This window comes from Callospermophilus lateralis, chromosome 10 (assembly GCF_048772815.1).
Source record: "Callospermophilus lateralis isolate mCalLat2 chromosome 10, mCalLat2.hap1, whole genome shotgun sequence".
NCBI lineage: Eukaryota > Metazoa > Chordata > Mammalia > Rodentia > Sciuridae > Callospermophilus > Callospermophilus lateralis.
Genome location: NC_135314.1, coordinates 129,721,450 through 129,744,715, shown reverse-complemented (window position 1 = coordinate 129,744,715; position 23,266 = coordinate 129,721,450). Strand labels below are relative to the sequence as shown.

The following is a 23,266-nucleotide window of genomic DNA, read 5'->3' as shown; positions in this document are numbered from 1 at the left end:
TGCCAAAAAAGAAAAAAAGAAAGGAAAAGTATGCTATTCATATATATCATGGTTATGTGCATAAAAATTTTCAAAGAAGGAGCTGAGGACATAGTGCAGTGGTAGAACACTTGTCTAGCAGGTACAAGTTTTGCACACTACAAAAAAATTCTAATAAATCTAAAAATAAAAAAACTACTAGAACTAAAAAGAAAATTTGGTAAATTTGCAAGATGTCCATTGTGATTGTTACATGTATCTGTGGATATAGTAAAAACCATTGAAAGGTACACATTAAATGGGTGAATTGTATCATGTGAATTATATCATAATAAAATTAATTAAGAATAAAAAAGGCCCAGACTGGTGGCACACAAAACCTGCAATCCCATCTGCTTGGGAGGCTGAGGCAGGAGAATCACAAGTTCAAAGCCAGCCTCAGAAACTTAGCAAGACCCTATGCAACTTAGCAAGACCCTGTTTCAAAATAAAAAATAAAAAGGGCTAGGGATGTGGCTCAGTGGTAAATGCCTCTGGGTTTAATACCCAGTATCAAAAAAGAAAAAGAATAAAAGAATAAAAGGCATCATTTTTTTTTAAGATACAAAGGTAATATACAAAATTCAACTGTATTTCTTTCTATACATCAATGAACTGTTGGGAAATTCTTGATATAGTAGTAAAAAGGTGAAGGAGTTACATTATCTTATTTTAAGACTCATTATAAATTGACAGTAACCAAAACAATGTGCTGTAAGAATAAACAAACAGATCAATGAAACAGAATAGAGAAGTGGAAATACACTCACATTTATATGGTCTATTGATTTTTTAAAGCATACCAGAATAATTCAATGTAGAAAGAAAATGCAGTTTTTGATCTTAAAAAAAAATTTTGACCCCTATTTAACACCATAGACTAAAAAACATATATTAATTCAAGATGGATCATGGACCTAAACAAAAACTAAAACTATAAAACTCCTAGAAGAAATTCTATGAGAATTATTCTGTGTCCCTGAAGTTGAAAAAAATTCCTTAATCAAGACAGAGAAAACACTAATTATTAAAAAAAACTAATTATAAAATATTGATCAATTGGACATTGTCCAAATTAAAACATTTTGTTCATCAAAAAAATCTCTTGGGCTGGGGATGTGGCTCAAGTGGTAGCGCGCTTGCCTGGCATGCGTGTGGCCCGGGTTCGATTCTCAGCACCACATACAAACAAAGATGTTGTGTCCGCCGATAACTAAAAAATAAATATCAAAAAATTCTCTCTCTCTCTCTCTCTCTCTCCTCTCTCACTCTCTCTTTAAAAAAAAAATCTCTTAAACTACAGGTTGAGGAAAAAATATTTACAATCCATATGTCTGGCTGAAGGGAAATCGAGGAACAAGAGACAGGTAAGCAAGAAATGACAAATAAAGGCCATCTCTCTATAGTGGAGAGAGGCAAAACAGGCTTGGGTTCCCAGGCTTTTATGGGGCAGACTCAGGAATCAGAGCTGGGTTGGTGTGAAGGAGTGGTAAGCCTTTCTCAGAAATGCTGGGAAAGCAAAACTTTTTCCTTAAAGTGGCAGCTGTCACTTAAGATGGCCATCCAGATGTTGAGCAAGAACCTTATAATGGCAAAGGACTTATTATCATATTATAAGAACTTCTAAACTCAAAAAGAAAAAGATAAGAAACCAATAAAAGTGGACAACAGACTTAAACCAATATTTCATAAATGAAAATATCCAAATGGTCATTATACAAATGAAAAGTTGCTCAACATCATTAGCATTAGGGAAAGATAAAATTTAAACCACAATGTCATACCATTCCACATCCATTATGATGGCTAAAATGACAGGAAAAAATACCAAATATTGGCAAAAATGTAGTGCAATTGAAACTCTCCTGTAATTTTTATGGTACTTCCAATATGGAAATTGATTTGGCTATTTCTTTGAAGATTAAACACAAACCTACACCTACATCAGCAGTTCAACTCCTAGATATTTATTCAAGAGAAACAAAAACTTCTGTGGGTAATGGCAGCAATTCTATGGGCTAAGGCAATTCAACTCCTAGATATTTATTCAAGAGAAACAAAAAACTCTGTGGATAATGGCAGCAATTCTATGGGCTAAGGCAGGAGAATAATAAGTTCAAAGTCAGCTTCAATAATTGAGCAAGACCCTGTCTCAAAATAAAAAATAAAAAGGGACTAGAGGTAGCTCAGTGGTAAACAAAAAAAAAAAAAAAAGAAGAACTAAAAGAAAGAAAGAGGGAAATGAAACCAAAGATTCACAAAAAGGTTTGTATAGGAATGCTTTTAGCATTGTATTCATAATAGCCAAAAACTGGAAATAAGTCAATTATCTAAAAACAGAGAATGGATAAATTGTGGTATATTCATAAAATGAAATATTACTGAGCAACGAAAAGAGAAGTAATGATAATTGACATGGATAAGTCTTTTTTTTTTTTTTTTTTTTTTTGAGACAGGGTCTCCCTAAGTTGCTTAGGGCCTGGCTGGCCTTGACTGTGCAATCCTCCTGCCTCAGCCTTCTGATATTATAGGCATGTGCCACCAAACTCGGCTCTCAAGAAATCTTGATGTTAGAAATAGCAAAGATTGGGGCTGGGGTTGTAGCTCAGTGGTAGATTTCTTGCCTTGCACGCATGAGGCCCTGGGTTCGATCCTTAGCACACGTAAAAATAAATAAATACAAATAAAGATATTTTTAAAAAGAAAGAAAGAAATAGCAAAGATTTTGGGGCTAGGGTTGTGGCTCAGCAGTAGAGCGCTCGCCTAGCACGGGTGAGGCCCTGGGCTCAATCCTCAGCACCACATAAAAATAAAATAAATAAAATGAAGTTATTTTTTTAAAAAAGAAAAGAAATAGCAAGGATTTCAACAGTTATTATAACCATCATCCATGAGGTAAAGGTGAACTCTTTTTAAATTAATGAAAGGTACGCATTCTCAGCAGAGAAATAAAAACTAAATTTTTTTTAAAAATGAATAGAAATTTTAATAGTGAAAATACAATATCTGAAATTTTGAATTTACCGACAGGCTCCTTAGCAGAACAGACATGATAGATAAATCAGTGAGTGAACTTCAATACAGAATAATAGGAATTAGCTATTCTAAAAAACATAAAAAGAAAATGTTAGAAAAAAATAAACAGCTTCAGTGAACTGTGGAACAATATCAAATGGACTAACATCCATTTTGTTGGATATCTAGATGGAAAGGAGAAAAAACTTAAGTGCTGAAAAATGATTTGAAGAAATAATGGGTAGCTGGGTGTGGTGACAAACACCTATAATCCCAATGACTCAGAAGACAGGCAGGAGGACTCCAAGTTTGAGGCTAGCCTCAACAATTTAGCAAGGCCCTAAACAACTTAGCAAGATTATGTCTCAAAATGTAAAATTTATCACCAGAATAATGGTGATAAAGCCTATTTACCCTCCATTCCTATTATCCAACTTTCAATTTAAAAAGTTGAATAAAGGGCTGGGAATGGGGATGTAGCTCCGGTGGTAAAGTAAACCTGTATTTGATCCCCACTATGAAACAGTGAGAGGGATTGGGGGTGCGGAGGAGAGAGAGGAAGAAAGAAGGAAAGAAGGAAGGGAGAGAGGGAGGGAGGGAGGGAAGAGGAGAAGGGTTACAACTTCCCAAATTTGATAAAAGTTTTAAATTTAAGGATCAAGAATCTAGACCAACACCAAAAAGGATATACACAAACAAAACCATGCCCAGATAAATTTTAATAAAACTATTGAAAAGCAAAGAAAGAAAAAAATCTTAAATGTAGACAGAGAAAAATGAAGCATTCCTTGCAGAGAAATGATTTAAATGAGTGTGGACATATCATCAGAAACACTGAGGGTGTAGCTCAGTGACAGAGCACTTGCCCAGCATGTATGAGGCCCTGGATTCCATCCCCAACACCAAAAAAAAAAAAAATATATAGAAAAAAAAGAAAAGAAACCATGAAGACCATAGACCAACATCTTTAAAATGCTTAAAGAACTGTCACCTAGAATTATATGTCCAGCAAAAATATCCTACCAGTATAATGGTGATATAAAGACATTCTCAAGGGCTGGGGTTGTAGCTCAGTGTTAGAACGCTTGCCTAGTATGTGTGAGGCACTGGGTTCGATCCTCAGCACCACATAAAAATAAAATAAAGGTATTGTGTCAACCTATAACTAAAAACAAATATTTTTTTAAAAAGGACACTCTCGAGTGAAGAAAACAAGAGACTGCATTTCAGCAGACAAGCTCTTAAATGTTAAAGGAAATTCTTTAGGAAGAAGAGAAATAAGAAAAGGGGATTACCAATGATGAGGCAACATTTAAAGTGATGGATTCTAAACACAGTCTAAATCCTAGCAGATTAAAACAAATTCTCACACTTATTCTTATTATCCAACTTTCAATTAAAAAAAAGTTAAACATCTCTAACAATTAGAGAAATGTAAATCAGAACTACTCTAAGATTTCATCTCAATCCAGCCAGAATGTTTGTATTAAGAATACAAACAATAAGTGTTGGTGAAGATGTGGGGGGAAAGGCACATTCATATGTTGCTGGTGGGACTGAAATTGGTGCAACCAATATGGAAAGCAATATGGAGATTCATTGGAAAACTGGGAATGGAGTCACCATTTGACCCAGCTATACCATTCCTCAGTCTATACCCAAAGGACTTAAAAACAGCATTCTACAGGGGCACAGCCACATCAATGTTTACAGCAGCATAATTCACAATAGTTAAACTATGGAACCAACATAGATGCCCTTTGGTACATGAATGGATAAAGAAAATGTGGCATATATACACAATGGAATATTATTCCATTGTGTGTATTTTGCCTTTAGTATACCTTGTAATTGTAAACATTATAAGAGAATAAAATCATTTACCTGCATTTTCAGGTAAATGGATGGAGTTGGAGAAGATAATGCTAAGTGAAGTTAGCCAATCCCCAAAAAACAAATGCTGAATGTTTTCTCAGATTTAAGGATGCTGATTCATAATGTGGTTGGGGCAGGGTGCTTGGGAAGATCAGATGAACTCTGATAGGGCAAAGGAGAGGTATGGGGATAGGAAAGATGGTGGAATGAGATGGACATCATTACCGTAAGTATATGTATGAAGACACAATGGTGTGACTCTTCTTTGTATACAACCAGAAATATGAAAAAATGTGCTCTATATATGTAATATGAATTGTAATGCATTCTGTTGTCATATATAAGAAATAAAAATAAAAATAAAAAATTTGTAAAACTAAAAAAATAATTACAAGGTATACTAAAGGCAAAATACAAGCCATTTTAAGAGACAAAATGATCATTAGAATCAAATTCAGATACATAGATGTTGAAATTATCAGATGGGATTTAAAATAACTAAGATTAATATGCAAAGGGTTCAAATGGGAAAGTATGCCAGAATAAATAGGTAATGCAAGTAGAGAGACAGAAACCCTAAGAAAAAATCCAAAGAAAATTCTGGAAACAAACACCATCACAGAAATAAAGAATGTCTTGACATGGCTGAGAAAAGAATTAGTGAACATGAAAATATGACAATAAAATCTTTCCAAACTGAAATTGAAAGGGAAAAGAATGAGAAAAACAAAACAGAAGATCCAAAAACTGAGGGACAATTTTTAAAATGTGTGACATAAGTGTAACTGGAATACCAAAAAGAGAGGAAAGAGAATGGAGACAGAAAAATATTTGCAGAAATAATGGCCAATAATTTTACAGATTAATGGTAGATACTAAACCATAAACCCAAGAAACTCAAAGAACACCAAGCAGAATAAAAACCAAAGAACTACACCCATGAATACCATATTCAAACTACTGGAAAGACAAAATTCTTGAAAAGCTAGGAATGTGAGGGAATATCTCATGGAGGAGCAAAGATAATAAATACAACAAACTTATCATCAGAAATCAAGTAAATGAAGGAGAATGGAGTGAAATATTTAAACTGTTGACTTAAAAATAATCAGTGAAATTACTCTTTAAAAGTGAAGGAGAGCCAGGAATGGTGCCACATACCTTTAATCCCAGTGATTTGGGAGGTTGAAGCAGGAGGTGTCAAATTTTTAGAGACCAGCCTCAGAAACTTAGCAAGACCCTGTCTCAAATAAAAAGGGCTGGAGATGTGTTTCAGTGATTAAGTTTCCTGGTTTCAATTCCTGGTGTGTGTATATGTGTGTATGTGTGTATATATATTCCTCAGGCACTTGCCTAGCATTTGTGGAGCCCTGGGTTTGAACCCTAACAACCCCCATAAAAAATAAAAAGAGGCAAATACACTGAAAGTCCCAAAGTACCAAAACTCACTCAAGAATAAATAGACAATCCAAAATAGTTTCGTGTCTATTAAAGAAATTAATTTTGACATTAAAAATTTTCCAATAGGGCTGGGATTGTGACTCCGTGGTAGAGCGCTTAACTTACATACATTAGGCACTGGATTTGATCCTCAGCACCATATAAAAATAAATGAATAAAATAAAGATATTGTGTCCATCTACAACTAAAAAAATTTTTTTTAAATTCCAATACTAGACCACGATACTGTCATATTCTACCAAATATTTAAGAAAGAAATAGTAGCAATTCCACACAATCTCTTCCAGAGATTAGAACAGAAGGGACCAATTTCCAAGGGATTTTAAAGGCCAGAATTACCCTAATGCCAAAAGCATTACAAGAAAATAAAATACAGACTATATTCTCTGTAAACAGAGAAACAAAAATAATCAACAAAATATTGGCTCATCAAATATTTTTTTTAAAAAATCATACACGTGGCCAATAGAAATTATCCTAGGAATATAAGAATGGTTCAATAGTTGAAAATCAACTAATATGTCAGGTGTGGTGGTACATGCCTATAATCTCAGCAGCATGAGAGGCTCGTGAGTTCAAAGCCAGCCTCAGCAATTTAACAAGGGCCTAAGCAACTCATCAATACCCTGTCTCCAAATAAAATACACACACACAAAAAAAAAAAAAAAACACCAAAAAAATAAATAAATAAAATACAAAAAAGAGCTGAGGATGTGGCTCAATGGTTAAGTGGCCCTGGGTTCAATCTTTAGTACTAAAAATAAATAAATAAATAAACCGATATAACCCATCATGTATGTGAACAGACTAAAAATCACATGATTGTATCAATTGATTCAAAAAGAGCATTTAAAAATTTTTAACATGATTAAAAACTCAGCAAATCAGAAATAGAGTACTTCTTTAACCTTATAAAGAGCTCCTAAAAGGGCTGGAGATGTGGCTCAAGAGGTAGTGCGCTCGCCTGGCATGTGTGCTGCCCGGGTTCAATCCTCAGCACCACATAGAAATAAAGATATTGTGTCCGCCGAAAACTAAAAAATAAATATTAACATATTCTCATTCATTCTCTCTCTCTCTCTCTCTCTCTCTCTCTCTCTCTCTCTCTCTCTCTCAAAAAAAAAAAAAAGAGCTCCTAAAAGAACTGATAAAAGGGCTTGGGTCATGACTCAGTGACAGAGCACTTGCCTATCACAGGGTTTGATCCTCAGCACCACATACCAACAAGTAAATAAACTTTAAAAGAACTGATAAAAGAACTCTTAATGATGGACAAATAAATGAAATAAATGAAAACTTGTGCCTACAAATATTGATAACCATTCTATTCATAATCACCAAAACTTAGAAATAACCCAAATGTCCATTACAATATGAATATATAAATAGACAGGTGTGGTGGTTCAATCTGTAATCCCAGCGACTTTGGAGACTGAGCCAGGAGGATAGCATGTTTAAGGCTAGCTTCGGCAACATAGTGAGAAATTGTCTCAAAATAAAAAGTGAAAGAGAGCTGGGGCTATAGCTTAGTGGTTAAGTCATCAGATTGGGGCTCTGAATTTGTAGACACTCTGCCTCCTGGGACAGATTGCAAATAAACAAAGTGCATCAAGACCTCCCCCAGAAAAAGAAATAAGCCCCTCATGACCACTGTGGATGACCCTGGCTAGGTAGTTCGAGTACTCTGCAGTCTATTTCCCTTTACCATCTCCATTATTCTCTGATCCTCCTTCCATGAGTTCCCCCAGATAGATCCTAATTAGACCCCTTTGGGGAGGGGTAGAGAGATGAAAGGAGAGGTCATTGAGGTCCCAATGGGATCAGACCTCTTTACATGCCCCATTGCCTGAAGAGGAAAACATTAGGTTTCCTAGAGTGAGTTGTACTAGGATGTTCCCTCTCCATCAGCCCCTGCCCTGGTCATTTCTTCTGCAGCAGCCCCACCCCCAGATAAGTGACTGTTGCCTATAGATTCCAGCATGGCAGGCCTCCCAGCAGGACCCAGGAGTTGACTTAGTGGATCCTGCTCTTGGAGAAACCCCAGGGCCCTTTTATAAATCTCTGTCCATTATGGTCATCTGTGGGGAGCCACTCTGAATGATTCGTGGTCTTCCATCCTAGAGCGGAGAGGCTTTGACCATCACAACATCTCATGGTGACCTGGACATTGCCCTAGTCCCAGAAGTTTGAGGACTTATCTTCAGACGAAGCTGTGTCACACTATAGCTCCTTGGCTTGAATTACACTGACCTGTCCTTTGTAACCCTGCCCCTTCTGACTTTTTTTGTATGGAACTTTCTAAGGATAAGGGTCCCCCAATAAAAGCCCACTTCCAAACGTGCTCACTCTCTCGCGCCAGTCTCACGACTTTCCCTTGCTCTCCCATTTGGGGAGCTTGAGGCTGAGAGCAGAGGAGCCATCCCGAAACTTGTTTAAAGGTAAAGTATGTGTCTGTGTTTTATTTGGTGTCCCTGTAAATTCACACGAGCGACCTTAAATTCAGCTGCCCATGTGGGTTGGGGGCAGCAGTCACCACCTGATCTTATGCCATCACCTATTGCTAGCCTTTGTCTTTTCCTGTCCAGCTCTTACTGGGCAAAGTCTGAGCATTTTCCTCATTTGTGTCTCCAGGTGCTGAACAGTGCTGGCACATTGCAAGTACTAAGTAAGTATTCATGAATGAATGAATGGGATCTTGTAAAGTACACCAGGACCAGACTGCTTTTCTAGAGAGGGCTGAAGTCCTCAGGTTCTGAGATGCTTCACTTCATTCTTAAGGAAGATCCTGTCATTGTTCTTCCTTGTGCCCAGTGCCCCCATAGGGGTAGAGGTGATCAGGACGTGACTGGCCTGTGATTGCGGAAACCTTCTGCATCAGGAAGGTGGATTCAGCACTGAGATCTGGACAGCGACCAAATGAGCAAGCACTGTAAAGTAAGAGGTGGAAGAAAGAAGGGGAGAAGCCTGAGACGACGTGGTGCATTAGCAGGGGAGGGAGAGGTGAGAGAGTGGAACAAGCACTTGGAGAAGAGCCAGCAACCAACCCCTTTCTATCCCAGCTGTCACTGCCTTCTCTCTTGAGTGGTAGGAAGGCCTGGGAAGCATATCTTTGAGGAAGATCCTACCTGCATGACCCCTGCATGACCCAGGTAGGTCCCAGCATCCCTAGAACTGAGTGGAGTGGATGCCCTCAAGAGCATCTACCTCACTGTTTCTTGGTGCCCCATCTACGGGTGATTAAGACCTAGGGCAGGAAGGGAACCCAAGTTTGCCCCATATGTGAGAAACTTGGCTCAATGCCGTGTTAGTACTATCACTGGGACTCTTAGCTTTTATGAATGACCAATGAATGGTGACGTCTGGTACCTTTCATTAGCCTTCTCACTGAGGACCTAAGAATGCCTCAAATGTGCCCCTCTACACTCCCTCCTTCCTGTGTCCTAACCTACCCTTTCAACTGTGTGCACATATTTTTTAGGATATTGTTGGAGAATAACGTGAGAAGAAACTCCAACTGGTTAGAAGGAGGGCTGGCCAGCAGAGGCATGACTGAATGCAGAAGATCTAACAATGCTCTCCTGGCTCCACACGCTCCCTCATGCTCCTTTTCCTTTTCTCAGTAGATTACCCGCCTCTGTCCCTCTAACCCCCTGCCTTTCTCGCTCTAATTTCCCCAACACACACACCATGATGATAAACTGACTACTGGCGCTTCCCACTTCATAGCCTCACAGAACTTTTTCCAAAGCTTCAAATAAGAATCCCAAATTTGAATCCAACTAACTGGATTAACAAAATTTATGTGCCCACCCTTCCAAAATCATCATGGCCACAGAAATTTGAAATCCAATTGGCCAGCTAAGAGCCCCACCCAAACCCCTGAATAGGGGTAGTGCATATAGCCCAGAACTCCATGGCTTCAGTCAGGCAATAATACAAATACACAGCAGTGAGCTCATAGTACACTCAATTTCCCTGTGTCTACTGGACCCTGCAAACAGGAGGAGTCCTCCACTCAAACCATATGTCACCACTGTTTCTCACATTCCACAATCAATCCATCAGTAAGATGTGTCAACTCTGGGACGAGTGCTCACCTAGCATATGTGAAGCACTGAGTTGGATCCTCAGCACCACAGAAAGATAAAATAAAGGTATGTGTCCACAACTAAAACTAAATATTTTTTTTAAATGTGTCAAAAAAGATGTGTCAACTCAACCTCCAACACCCATCTCACACGTGGCTTTGTGTTCCTACCTGCTATTATGCCCTGAAGACACCATCATCTCTTACCTGCTATAGTACTACTATAGCTTGCCTCTCTTCTACCCCAAAACCTCACCCTTAATCAATTTTCCATACAGCAGCCAGAGGATTTGTGTGTGTGTGTGTGTGTGTGTGTGTGCGCGTGTGTGGTGCTGGGGATTGAAGCCAGGGGCTTGTGTATGTGTGTATGGTGCTGGGGATTAAACCCAGGGGCTTGTGCATGAGAGGCAAGCAGTCTACCAAATGAGCTATATCCTCAGCCCACTGTTTTTTTGTACAGGAGACTGAACTCAGGAACTCAACCACTGAACCACATTCCCAGCCCTATTTTGTATTTTATTTAGAGACAGGGTCTCACTGAGTTGCTTAGCATCTTGCTTTTGCTAAGGTTAGCTTTGAACTTACAATCCTCCTGCCTCAATCTCCCTTGCCACTGGGATTACAGGTATGCACCACTGCACAAGGCCCCACTGTTTTATTTTTTAAGTTTTTTGTTGTTGTTCCATGTTTTTTTTTTTAATATTTTTTTAGTTGTAGTTGGACATGATACCTTTATTTATTTTTATGTGGTTGAGGATTGAACCCAGGGCCTCGCACATGCTAGGCAAGCGTTCTACTGCTGAGTCACAACCCCAGCCCTTATCTTTTTAATGTGAACCAGATCCAGTCACTTTACTCTCAATCTTTTCATGGTCCCATTACATGTGAATAAAATCCCAAGAGTCTCCCAGGACCCCAGGTTCCCACCTGAACTGGGCTGCCCTCCCCAAGTCACTCTCCCATCTTTCCATCATCTCATCCACCACACTGGCACCCCTCTGCTGCTTTTATCTTGGGACCTTTGGTGGGGCTAACCATGGGGATGTGCCCTTTCTTCCATCCACCATTATTCAGGCCTCACTTACATCCCTTCTCCAGAGATCTCAGAACATCTACTCCTGTGAGGCCACCCCAGTCATTTTACTTTGTTTCACTCTTCATACCACTGGTCATCTGAATGTTATGTGTTTGCTTGTTTACATTTTTTTAATGATTTCCTGGAAGTGAGCTTCTTAAATGCAGGAACCTTCTCCAGTTCAATTCTGTAGCCTCAGGGCCCAGAATAAGAGCTGAGTATCATTGGAATTCAAGCTTTGTTGAATGGATGTATGGACAGACAGGCTATATGGGCAAAGGGACAGTTTTCCAAGAGAAATTGGGGTCCCATTTCCAGAAGAAAATGAAAATAAGTAACCTGGTACATAAAACCACAGGGGTCCAGGACAGGTATTATCACCAGCTCCAAGAAGTGGCCTCAATCATTGTCACTGCCACCAGAGGATACACCCCTGGGCTGCAAAAAGATAAAGCCCAGAACAGGTCCAGGACCATCCTAGAAAGGTGGTCAGTTCCACTGCTTTCCACCTCCTGGATACTGTTTCTTTCTTTAGAGTCAAGGCTTGTGACCAGTTCTAGTACAAGGACTAGATTAGATTCAGAGGTTCAGACATAACTCCTAGGCCCATTCTTGGGCAGAAAGGAGAGTAGCTTAGTAACATTCATTTGCTCATCTGCCATATCACCATCCACTTGGGCCTCTACATGACTTCCATGTTTCTGCTCACTGTCCTAGAATCTTCTCCAGAGCTAGCCTGCAGGTGAATGACCAAACACCTTTCAGTGTTCAGTTTTCCTAGCCTATAGCTTAGACAGGCCCACTGCCAGACAGCCTCCAAATACAGATCAAACAAGGTCAGTGCAGCCTCCAGCCCAGAGCTACAGTTCAGACCAGAGGGAAGCACTTAGGTGACCTACAGACACATGAGCAATAACTGTGCTAAGACCCTAAGTTTTGATGGCTTGTCTCCTAGCAATAACTACACGATGCAGGGGACATTTTGAACACCCCCTCTACCTCTGAGAGCTGGGTGGAAGGCACATCCTCATGGTATAGCTGGATCTTGGCCAAAGCAAGTGAAAAAAAGGGCCTGGGAAAAGGCTGAAGGCATAAGGTTCGGTGATGGCAGCTGCTGCTCAAGAGTCCAAGTGCAGCAAGGAAGCCCCAGCAGAGCAAGGCAGAGCAGAACAGAAGCCACAGGAGAAATTATCTTCACAGGGCTGTTCCATCTCAAACTGTAATTCCTCCCTGGGAGTATAATAATAGGAAAGGGTTCACGTGCTCAGGAGCTTTTCATGTTGCTTCCCAAGTCATTTAGAGGATATATTTGCCACTGCTGAGCTCAAATGAGGCAGGATATACAACAAAATGAATTCCACCGATATCTTCTGATCCAAAAACGGGATTTTCAAGGGCTCAGTAAACATCACCCCCTGCTGGCCCCAGGACAAATGCAAGGCATGTCAGTGTGAGGCGGGAAGCCTCTTGAGCATGGGAGCTGGGAGGAGCTGTGGCTTCCTTTCCTGAGGGGACCACATCACCCCTTGAGAGGTGAAGCTGTTGGGTCCAAAGAGCTAAAGATTTCCTCAACACCCCCTTCTCATTTTCCTGCTAAGAGGAGGTGCCATCGTTGCACTCCTACACCTCTCCAACTCCTTGTCAGTTTCACCCAGTAAATTACCTAATTTTATAATTAGAGAAAGTGAACATCGGGCTGGGGATTTGGCTCAAGTGGTAGCGCGCTCGCCTGGCATGCATGCGGCCCAGGTTCGATCCTCAGCACCACATACAAACAAAAGATGTTGTGTCCGCCGAAAACTAAAAAATAAATATTAAAAAATTCTCTCTCTCTCTCTCTAAAAAAAAAAAAAAGAAAAGAAAAGAAAGAAAGTAAACATCACTTTGATACATTTATCCAGCTGGGTTCTTGCTGTGATGGGTGATGTGCCTGGCTCTGCCATTTGGAGATAGAACAGTGCTCTCTCCACCTCTGACCTTGTTCTCAGGCAATAGGCTTCAGTCCAGGGTCCGACCCCCACAAAAGACCCCTATCTCAGCTTCCTGACCTGGTAGGTCAGCCTGACTGGCAAACCCAGCGGTCTCCACTTCAGTTTTCAGGCCCCAGCACCATTCCTTATACATAATCGGATGGTCAATTACATTTGAAGGATAAGCAGCTTCCTCCTGCTCCAGCCCAGAGCAGAGTGGGGAGTGAGCTTGATGAGGTCATACAGAATACCCAGGGACCAGAAGCTAGAAGTCAGCTGAAAGCTCCTTCCAGAGTTCTTTGGAAAACAATAAAGGGTCTCAGGTCAACAGAAGGACAGAGTTGAGAGCCCATGGGAGTTCTGCCCCTCCCCAGGCCTCTGCCAATTCACAGTCCCTGTCAGCTTCACCCTCTCAGAAGCTGTAAGACACAAAGTACACAAAGGGAGGCATTTAATACAAAAAGTGGGGCAGGACCTGGTAAGAACTTAAATAAGGAAGATGAGAGCATCAGGAGCTGGAGGCTGGGGGTCCGGCAACCCTGCGGAGTGGGATGATGCAGACTGAGTTCTGTGCCTCTTTGATCCGCCACCATCGGCCAAGCCTAGAGAACCAGAGAACAGCTGAGACTGCTCAGCCCCCACCCAGTCTTTACTCCCATCCCCACCAGGCTGCCCAGCCAGCACCATCTTACCCCTTAGTCTCAACCCTTTGGGGTCATAATGTACCTGTGTTCCTGTCCTACTCCAGCTACCAGGAAATCCCCAGAACTGGAAAACTTGAGACTGTTGATAAAACCCACCTGAGGAGAAAAAGGAACATGGTTAAAACATTAGAGCTAACAACACCTAGCATCACAGTCACAGGCTTGAGAATGAAATCCCTGCTTGGTCAGCCCTTTACCCCTCAGGGCCTCTGCCTCCATATCTGTGAAACAGGGAGGTAGAGCACCAGTTTGGCAGGGGGTTGGGGAGGATTAAGAAGATAGTGTACACTAATTCCATCAAGAGCAGCGCCTGGGGCCTGGCTCCTGGTTGTGGGGCATCAGTGACACCAGGATCACCTTCACTGTCCAAGGCCTACACTCAGCACATCACTGACAGATCCTGTGGTTCTCCCTCAGGTCACTCAGCACAGATGGTCAATTCCACATGCTCCAGTCATGCAGAACCAATCACAGCACGAGGCCTGTGTGCTTTTGCCCTTGTACCTGACACCCAGAACATGTCCTGGGACAGGGAGAGCAGTGGAGGAAGGGAAGGGGCAGAGGAGGAAAGAGAGGGTTCCTGTCAGACTCTGTGCTAGGAACTGGCATAGCCCCTAATAAGGGTTGCTTCTGTCAGGAAGAAGTCAATGAGCACATTCCAAGGACCAGGGACTCCAGGGGCCCAGGGAGTGTGGCAAAGACAGGCTAAACAGTCAAGTCCCACTTACCAGGGGGATGTCAAAGAGAGGGTCAAGACACTGGAAGCCCTCCCCGCATTGCCAAAGCTTCACACAGTTGTTGTGGGAACCTGAGGAATAAACAGACAGTGAGCAACCCCTGTAGCAGCCACCCTGGACCCACCCCACTCCCCACCTCACAGGTCCCCACCTGTGGCCACCAGGTCCGTGTTAAGTAAGGCTGCCACTGATGACACCCAGAAGGGCTGCTCCAGGCCTGGCATCCCCTGCAGTCCGTGAGCTTCACGATGTAGGACAAGTGGCCGCTTCTTAGAGAGGCTCCATAAGGCCACAGAGCTGTAGACGGGGCATGCAATGAGGGGTGGGGCAGGAGAGAAAGGCACAGAGCAGGTAGGAATCAAGTGCACACACAACAGCTGTAAGGTGTAAACAAGTCACCAGCACCTCGTCTATGAAAACAATTACACCTGCTCTATAAAGGGTAGTCTACTAGGTAAGTTCAGGGCCCAGTCACGGACAGTAATCAGAAGCATCAAAAAGGCAAAAGCGGGATCAGGTATGGTGGCGCATGCATATAATCCCAGGAGCTCAGGAGGCTGAGGCAGGAGGATTGCAAGTTTAAAGCCAGCTTCAGCAATGGCAAGGCACTAAGCAACTCAGTGAGACCCTGTCTCTAAATAAAACACAAAATAGGGCTGGGGATGTGGCTCATTGTGGTCGAGTGCCAAATTCAATCCCTAATAACACCTGCCCCGCACCCCCCCAAAAAAAAGGCAGCAGGGGACTAGGGAGAGGAAGGAAAAAAGGAAGGGGGACTTAAATGGAAAAAAATTACATTATATGCATTTATAAATATGCCAAAGTAAACCTCACCATTATGTATAACTAATGCACTTAAAAAAAGGCAGCTCTTACCCATCATCTGCACCTGACACCATGTGCCCCTCATTGATGAGATGGATACAGTCAATGGAACCCCTAGAGAAAGGGGCTGTTAGAGGCATGGCCCAGATCCACACCCCATTCATGGAGCCCTCCCATCTGGCATGATGGCTGCCTTACTGATGGCCGTAGAAGACAAGCTGAGACTCCTCAGGGATCTTCCATACGCGCACAGTCCCATCCCGGCCACCAGCTGTCACGCAGCACTCCCGGCTCAGAGCATCCAGTGCAGCCACAGCATCCTGGTGCCCAAAGCTTGAGGGCAGGACAGAGTGGGATGGGGTCACAAATGAACCCACACACCTGTATCCATGCACCCTCTGCCTGAGGATACTCACAGTGTCTCCACATAGGAGTTCTCTGCCACATTCCACACCTTCACAGAGCGGTCATGGGATGTGCTATAAAGCTGGTGGGTGCCTTTGCGGAATGCCAGCCCCTAAGGATCCATGAAGAGAAGGCAAAAGGGGACCTTGACTATAGCAGAAGACAGAGGTCGAGCTTATGTGACTAAAAGCAAGTCACATAACACAGGGAGCCAGCTTTTCCAAGAACACTCTGAGAGGTCCCTCCATGAGGCTTTGTATAAGCCAGGAGCATGCCTGTGTACCCTTAAGCAGATACAGAGTTCTTAAGGCTTCTCTGACCTGACCCTGTGCAAGCTGAACTTGGTCTCCCTTAGCAACTCCCCATGCTATCAACCCATTTTAGTCCTTTACACACCACTCAACTACCCCAGAGTACAGATTCCCTAAGGACAGCAAACCCCTAGCTCAGTGCCAGGCCTACTCCACAGGTGCCTGCTAAAATCCAGGAAGGCCCAGCTCCTCACCGACACAGCATCCCGGTGTCCTGTGAAGGTATATAGGTGCTGGCAGCTCTCAGCCTCCCAAATGAGAATGAGCTTACTGCGGTCGCCTGAGGCCTGCAGGGATGAGAACCATGGCTACAGGCATGCACTACATACCCAGACTCCTACCTGCCCCAGGGTCAACCCAGTCTTACAAGATACTTGCCGTCAGAAGAGATGGCCATGCAGAGTATGTGGGTGCAATGGCCAGGAGTCTGGCCCTCAGTATCCTTCTTGACACGTGGGATCACATGCAGTTTCTGTCCACTCTCCACACTCCCTGTCACAAGAAGAGGACAGAGGATATTGGGATGGGGGACAGGACAGACTGGCAACCCCCTCAAGGGGTAGAAAGGAAAAAGGGAACTCGAGTCAAAGTACCTAAATCAGCTACTGTGAACCTCTGGACAAGTCACATCAGTTTCCAGTTAAGTGAGGATAGTAGTCCCAATCGACACCATGAAGCCCCCAAAAGGGAAGGGATGCAAAAGTGCTCTGGGGACTGATGGCATAGCTCAGTGGAAGAGCTTGCATACCATGCACAAGGCCCTGGGTTTGATCCCCAGAATTGCAAAAAACCAAAAAATAATTTTAAGTATTTTGGGACTGAAGGTATTGAGTTCTTCCTGTGATTACTGTGGGTAGATGAGGACAATGCTCAGCTGTTGATAGCTGGGAACCCAGAAGGACTAGAGACTCAATCCTAGTTTGTGCAGAACCTCAAACATCTTCCAATTCAACCACCCACCTGCAGCTTCATTCCTGTTAAGTCATTGTCCTTTCTTTGCTTAATGGTCTCCAGTTCCACATAGCTCATAAGCCCAACTGCTGATCAAAAGCAACCGCTATTACCCAGAAAGCTCCTCTTTGATAGAAAACCTGAAGACTTCCCCCATCTGAGCTCAGTTTGCCATGATGGCTCCCTCTCCCCAAATCTGCTCTCCAGGCTATCCCCAGGGGCTAATCCTACCCAGGATCTCACTCACACTTAATGATCGTGCAGTCTTTGGCGGCGGAGAATATGGCCAAGTCATCAGGAGTGATGACTAAACACGTGATGGACAGCTGGTGGCCCCGTAAAACTCGAATGTCATCCGGGGCTGGGGCCTGGATCTGGGCAGGCAAAATGCTGGGTCACTGCAGTCAGGGACATTATGAGACCCACCCGCAACACCATCCTTTCCCACCCACATTGGCCAAAAGGAAAACAAGACCAAAGGCTGTCAAGGATGAGAACCTTACCAAACCATATCTGCCCAGATATACACTGTGTCTCAGAACAAAAAACCCCACCACCTGACCCCACTGGACCATCTGCCTGCTAATCTAGGTAGAACAAGTGATTCCCTCTAACCTCAGAGCAAGTGGCCTGCCCTCTTACCTCCTTTGCAACTGACTTCTGCAATTGGCCTCTCTGCTCAAGCTGTATGGAGAAGAAGAGAGGACTGAAGTCCTGGGAGCAGGACCAACCTCCCCCAGAACTCACCTTCCCTCCACACTCACCACATCCTCTTTCAGGCGCCCTGCCACCTGGTCCTCCTCAAATTCACGAGCCTCAGCCTTCTCCTCCTCTGTGCAGGACAGATCGATTCACATAAACCAGGGCTAAGGTCCTTCTTTTCCCTTTCCATTTCCACCTCCACAGCTCCACTCCAGGGCTGGGCCCTAAATGCTTGGGCTATGTCCAGTGGGAAGTTCAGTCCACCTCCAGAGTGGATGCAAGTTTGAACAATCTCCTCCTAATTTATCAGATGGGTCTAAAGCCCCCTGCAGGTCTAGCCTGCCCCTGGAGGACCACTGGAGCTCTCAGCCATGCCCACAAGGCAGCCAACACTGGCAAGCCTTGGCAGCCACTGAGCAACTGTGTCAGTCGCCTGTCAGGTAGCTGAGGCTGTAGCAGGGACAGGAGGAAGGCTTCAGCAGAGTCCCTGGCCATTGGCTGGCCTGCCCACGGCTCACCTTGCTGCCTGAGCTGCTCAAGGTAGAGTTTGGCCAAACGCAGCTTCTTCTCTTGCACAGTCTCCTCCAGCTCCTCCTCTTCTTCCTCCTCAATCTTCCCTTGAGCTGGGCTGTGGGCATAGGAGGCTGGGTCTGAAAATCTCACATCACTCTTCTGGTCACTAGGACTGTGCCTTCTTAATACTCTCCTGCCATTCAACCTTCCACATCCCTAGAAGCCCTCAGGACCAGCAACTACACATGCTAGAAACTAAAGAATATGACTTACCAAACTAAAACACATAGGGCCCTGGAAAGGTAAAATTACCCAAACTCCAAAGAGATCACTCAAATCTCTCAACTCTAGGGAAAGAGAAGGTTCTATAGGCTTCCAAGAGAAAGGATCAAGAAATCAAAAATGGTTTCAGACATTTCAACAGCAATGTTGAGAACAAGACAAAGGAGACTTATACACAAAGCTCAGAATGAAAATGTCAGTCCCTGACCGGGCACAGTGGTACACATCTATAATCCCAACTACTTGGGAGGCTAAGCAAAGACACAGCCTGGATAACTTAGCAAGACCCTGTCTCAAAATAAAAATTTTAAAAAGGGTTGTGGTCTAACTCAACGGTAAAGCATTTACTTAGCATGTGCATAGCCTTGGGTTCGGAAGGAAGGAAGGAAGGAAGGAAGGAAGGAAGGAAGAGAGGGTGAGCCAACCCCTGGGATCCCCTGCCCAGTTAAGGCACCAATTGACAAATCAGGATATTGCCAGGAGCCAGGTGCAGTGGCACATACCTATAATCCCAGCAATTTGGGAGGCTGAGGCAGGAGGATTGCAAGGTCAAGGACAGCCTCGGCAACTTAGCAAGGTCTTAAGCAACTTAATGAGACCCTATCTCAAAATAAAAAATAAAAAGGGCTGGGGATGTGGGGATGTAGTTAAGTGTCCCTGGGTTCAATCCCCAGTACTTAAAAAAAAAAGGGGGGGGGGGCAAGTTGCAAATCCAGCCTTGACAATTTAGTCATATCTTGACTCAAAGGAAAAAATTAAAGGGCTGGAGGTGTAGCTAAGTTGTATAGGACTCTTGCCTGGCATGTACAAGGCTATCTAGGTTCAAAAACAAATTGTCAGATGAACAATGTGACATAGAATCTTTCTCCTTTTTTCACAAAGGATAGAGAATGCACTTCCCAAACAAGAGGGTAATCTAAGAAGGATGATGAAATGGGGTACAAGAAACAACAGATCAACACAGAGAACAGAGAAGGCAGATTCCCAAGGTGACAATCACCCCAAAAATGGGGAGAAACCAGTCCAATCTGACACAAGGACCCAAGCAGACACACAGGAATTGTCATTACCCTAGACTCACTGCCATGACACCATCCTGCCCCATGAGCACAACCTCTGGTGAATACTAACTGGATTTGGCTTGGCCTTGTGCTGATCAAGTTCCTGCTGTCCCTCCTAAGCTCCAGACCCTGAACCAACTGAACTGAAGGCATTCATTACATTCAAAGATGGGTCCTGCTTTGACCTGCTCCTGGGAGATGAAGGTAGGTCACAGGAACTCCAAAACAGAAAATCCAGAGGAACCCATCCCTTGTAATCATATACCTGCAGATACCGAGTCTCTGTCAGGTACTCAAATTGTGTTTCCTAGGACTCACTCATGACCTCACTCTCAGGAAAGCCAAGGCCAGACCAGGCCCCTTCCTTACACATCCAGAGTTGAACTTCTATTTAACAATCAATTGTTGTTTAAGGATTAACACACAGGAGATAGAACTCTAAAGGAAAGCAAGGGCATATGCACTATATGATTCCATTCATAAGGCATTCTGGAAAGGGCAACTTAGAGACAGTGGTTGTCAGGGCTCAGGGTGGTAGCAGCAGGATTTTGATGGGGTTGAGGAGACCTTCTATTTCTTCATAGTGATAGTAGCTATACAACTCTGTGCTTGTCAGAATTTACAGAACTATAAACTAAAAAAGTTGAATGTCACAGTATATAAATTATACCTGAATGAGAAAAAAATTTTTGAAGATTTTTTTTTCTTTTGGTAGTGGGAATTGAATCCCCGGGGTGCCCTACCACTGAGCTACATCCCCAAGTTTTTTTGTTTGTTTGTTTGTTTGTTTTTGAGACAGGGTCTTGATAAGTTGTTCAGGACCTCACTAAGTTGCTGAGGCTGGCTTCAAACTTGCAATCCACCTGCCTCAGCCTACAGAATCACTTGGGATTACAGGCATGCACCACTGTGCCAGGCCTTTTAAAAGATTCTTAAGCTATACATGGTGGCCACTCCTGTAGTCCCAGCTACTCAGAAAGCTAATGTAGGAGGATGGCAAGTTCTAAGTCAACCTGGGCAACTTAGTGAGACCCTGCCTTAAAATAAAATTAAGAAAGGTGTAGGGATGTAGCTCAGTGACACAGTATCTGTCCATCATGTGTGAGGCCCCAGGCTCAATCCCCAGTACTACCAAAAAAAGAAGAAAGAAAGAAACCAAAGAAATGATTAACTGGAATCAGGAATAATAGTTCTAGTTCTTAACCTAAGTGGAAGGTGAGCAGAGGTTCACCATTTTATCTTTACTTTTCATATACAAATATGTTTTTGTTTTTGTTTTGCAGTGCTGGTACTCAAACCCAGGACTTTGTGCATGTTAGGTAAGTGCTTTGTCACCAAGCTACCTCCCCAACCATATAGTCCATTCATTCTTTGTAGATAATGTATTTCATAATAAAACATTTTAAATACTTACAAGTGCTTAGCACAGGGCCTGATGTATACATACACAATTGCACTTGTACACACACGTACACTAACACTAACCTTAGGATTAAGAAAACATATTAAGTCTTTGTGGGCAACTTAATGCAACACATACTCAATTTTAGAAGCGGAATTTCTGTATCAAACTCATAGGAAGGCACTAGGATTCCCTGAAATGAAATCCTCCAACCAGTAGGGTAAACTGCCTTGCCTGCCCTTTCAGACTGTGCTACCATCACATCACTCACAGAAATGAGGGAAGCATTCAAAGCCCTCCACATTCTGGATGCACCCACCACCTGCCTTTCCATTTTTCCCCTCCCATTCTGGCACACTTACCCTCCCAGACATTTTTCTGATCCCTGAATGCCCTCCCTATGTCTCCATAAAACTCCTCCTCATCTCTCAGGCCCTATTTAAATGTCCTTTCTCTGTTCTCTGTTCCCAGTACACACCACTGGATGATGTATGTATGTCTCACTAGAACACATTCTCTTCACCTGCCTGCTCTCATTGAAGCCACTGCCTAGCATGTCAAAAAGACTTGTGGGAGAGCACAACGTGCCAATAGTCCCAGCTATCCAGGATACCGAGGCAGGAGGATCACTTGAGCCCAGTAGGTTGAAGCCTCCCTGAGCAACATAGTGAAACCCATCTTAAATCAAAAGAATAAAGAAAGACCAGTAATTATAACGCTGTGAGAAAACAGCGAACTAGCAAGTGTGCCTTGAATTCTTCTCCCCTTTGCCTGTCAGTCCAGCCCTGTGCTTAGCGCCCTATCTTGAGCCCAGGAGTTCTCAATGGTCTCCCATTGGGGCCTCCGCACAGAGGTAACGCAATGGAGGTGCGACGCAGTGGAGGTGAGACGTTGCAGGGCCAAAATTACAGAGGGAAAAGCCACGATCTGAAAGCCATGGCCTTAAGTCATAGGTCCTCGGCCCAGCTCTGCCCGGATTCACTGAGTCTTCCATTCAGGATAAGCCTCTTTCCCCTTCCACTAAGAACAGCTTACCTCTCAGTCTCAGAGTCGCTAGAGATCTCCTCATTCATCTTGCCGCCATCCTTGAGCTTCTTCCTGTCCCCCGTAGAGTCGGCCTAGAAGATAGGACCATTTCTTTGGCCAGAGGTCTCCCGCCACCCTGCACTAACCAAGAGCCCCTGTGGGCCCTCAAGAGTCCCAGCTGCGAAAGGCTGCAGCTCCTGGCCTGGGTCAAGCGCAAGGCTTTCCGGGATTTGGCTAACAGAGAAAGGGACGAAGCTGGCTCCAGCTGGGGTCTTGGGCTAAGAGCTGGGGAAGGAGCCTGGTTCGGGTCCTTCGAATACATGATCCGTGTCTCAGAAGTAAGACTGACCACGGCCCACGGAAACCCCACGATCACCTTTCGTCGCCGCTTGCTGGGCTCTGCAGCGGCCCCGGCCCGGGAGGCCCGCTTTCCAGGCTTACGAGCTGCCGCCGTGGCCGACATGCTGCAAAGAGTTGCAGACGCTGCTGGAAAGTTCACGTGGCAACTAAACCCCCGGCTGCACCGCAAGTCCCCGCGCCATGACAGGTTTCTGCCGCCCGTCGAGTCCCGCCTCCCGCAACTTCATTGGGTCCACCCGAGGGTTATGTCACGCCCCCAAATGTCCATAGGACAGAGGCTCGTGGCCACGCCTCCCAGAGACTCCATAGGCTCCGGCGCTGGGCTACCGCAGGAAGCCACTCTCCCGGCGCTTCCGGCCAGCGGCTGCGGCGCTTGCGCTCTGCTGCTGCCTGATTTATAGGGAGGGGTTGGGCCAAAAAGGCCTCCTCTGCGCTTGCGCCCCGTAGTCGCTGGGGGGCGCCAGAGATGCGGGTTTCTGCGTGGCT

General features: G+C 43.9%; 1 protein-coding gene across 2 annotated transcripts; it reads right to left on the bottom strand.

Annotated features, from left to right (window-relative positions):
• Positions 1-13,419: 13,419 nt before the first annotated feature.
• On the bottom strand, positions 13,420-22,969 carry Rrp9 (ribosomal RNA processing 9, U3 small nucleolar RNA binding protein). Of its 2 annotated transcripts, XM_076867844.2 has the most exons (16): positions 22,797-22,969; positions 22,430-22,512; positions 18,655-18,764; positions 18,199-18,266; positions 18,077-18,118; positions 17,682-17,808; positions 16,851-16,975; positions 16,678-16,770; positions 16,184-16,284; positions 15,966-16,100; positions 15,819-15,881; positions 15,094-15,239; positions 14,934-15,013; positions 14,228-14,301; positions 13,977-14,103; positions 13,420-13,798 (listed from the first exon to the last, which is right to left on the bottom strand). In XM_076867844.2, exons 1-15 carry the CDS (start codon positions 22,881-22,883, stop codon positions 14,010-14,012), a joined length of 1,428 nt encoding a protein of 475 aa, XP_076723959.1. In that variant the 5' UTR covers positions 22,884-22,969; the 3' UTR covers positions 13,420-13,798; positions 13,977-14,009. The 2 variants fall into 2 exon arrangements, with proteins under 2 accessions (XP_076723959.1, XP_076723958.1); XM_076867843.2 differs by lacking the exon at positions 13,420-13,798 and having other exon boundaries at positions 13,936-14,103.
• Between the last annotated feature and the right edge of the window lie 297 nt (positions 22,970-23,266).

Bases quoted from the DNA above. Each gene is read 5' to 3' on its own strand.
- Rrp9 (XM_076867844.2), bottom strand. From the start codon at position 22,883: ATGTCGGCCACGGCGGCAGCTCGTAAGCCTGGAAAGCGGGCCTCCCGG. The intron at 18,119-18,198 runs GTGAGTGTGGAG...TTCTCCATACAG, and splicing joins GGCGCCTGAAAGAGGATGTG to CTTGAGCAGAGAGGCCAATT. The intron at 15,014-15,093 runs GTGGGGACCTGT...TTTATTCCTCAG, and splicing joins CACGGACCTGGTGGCCACAG to GTTCCCACAACAACTGTGTG.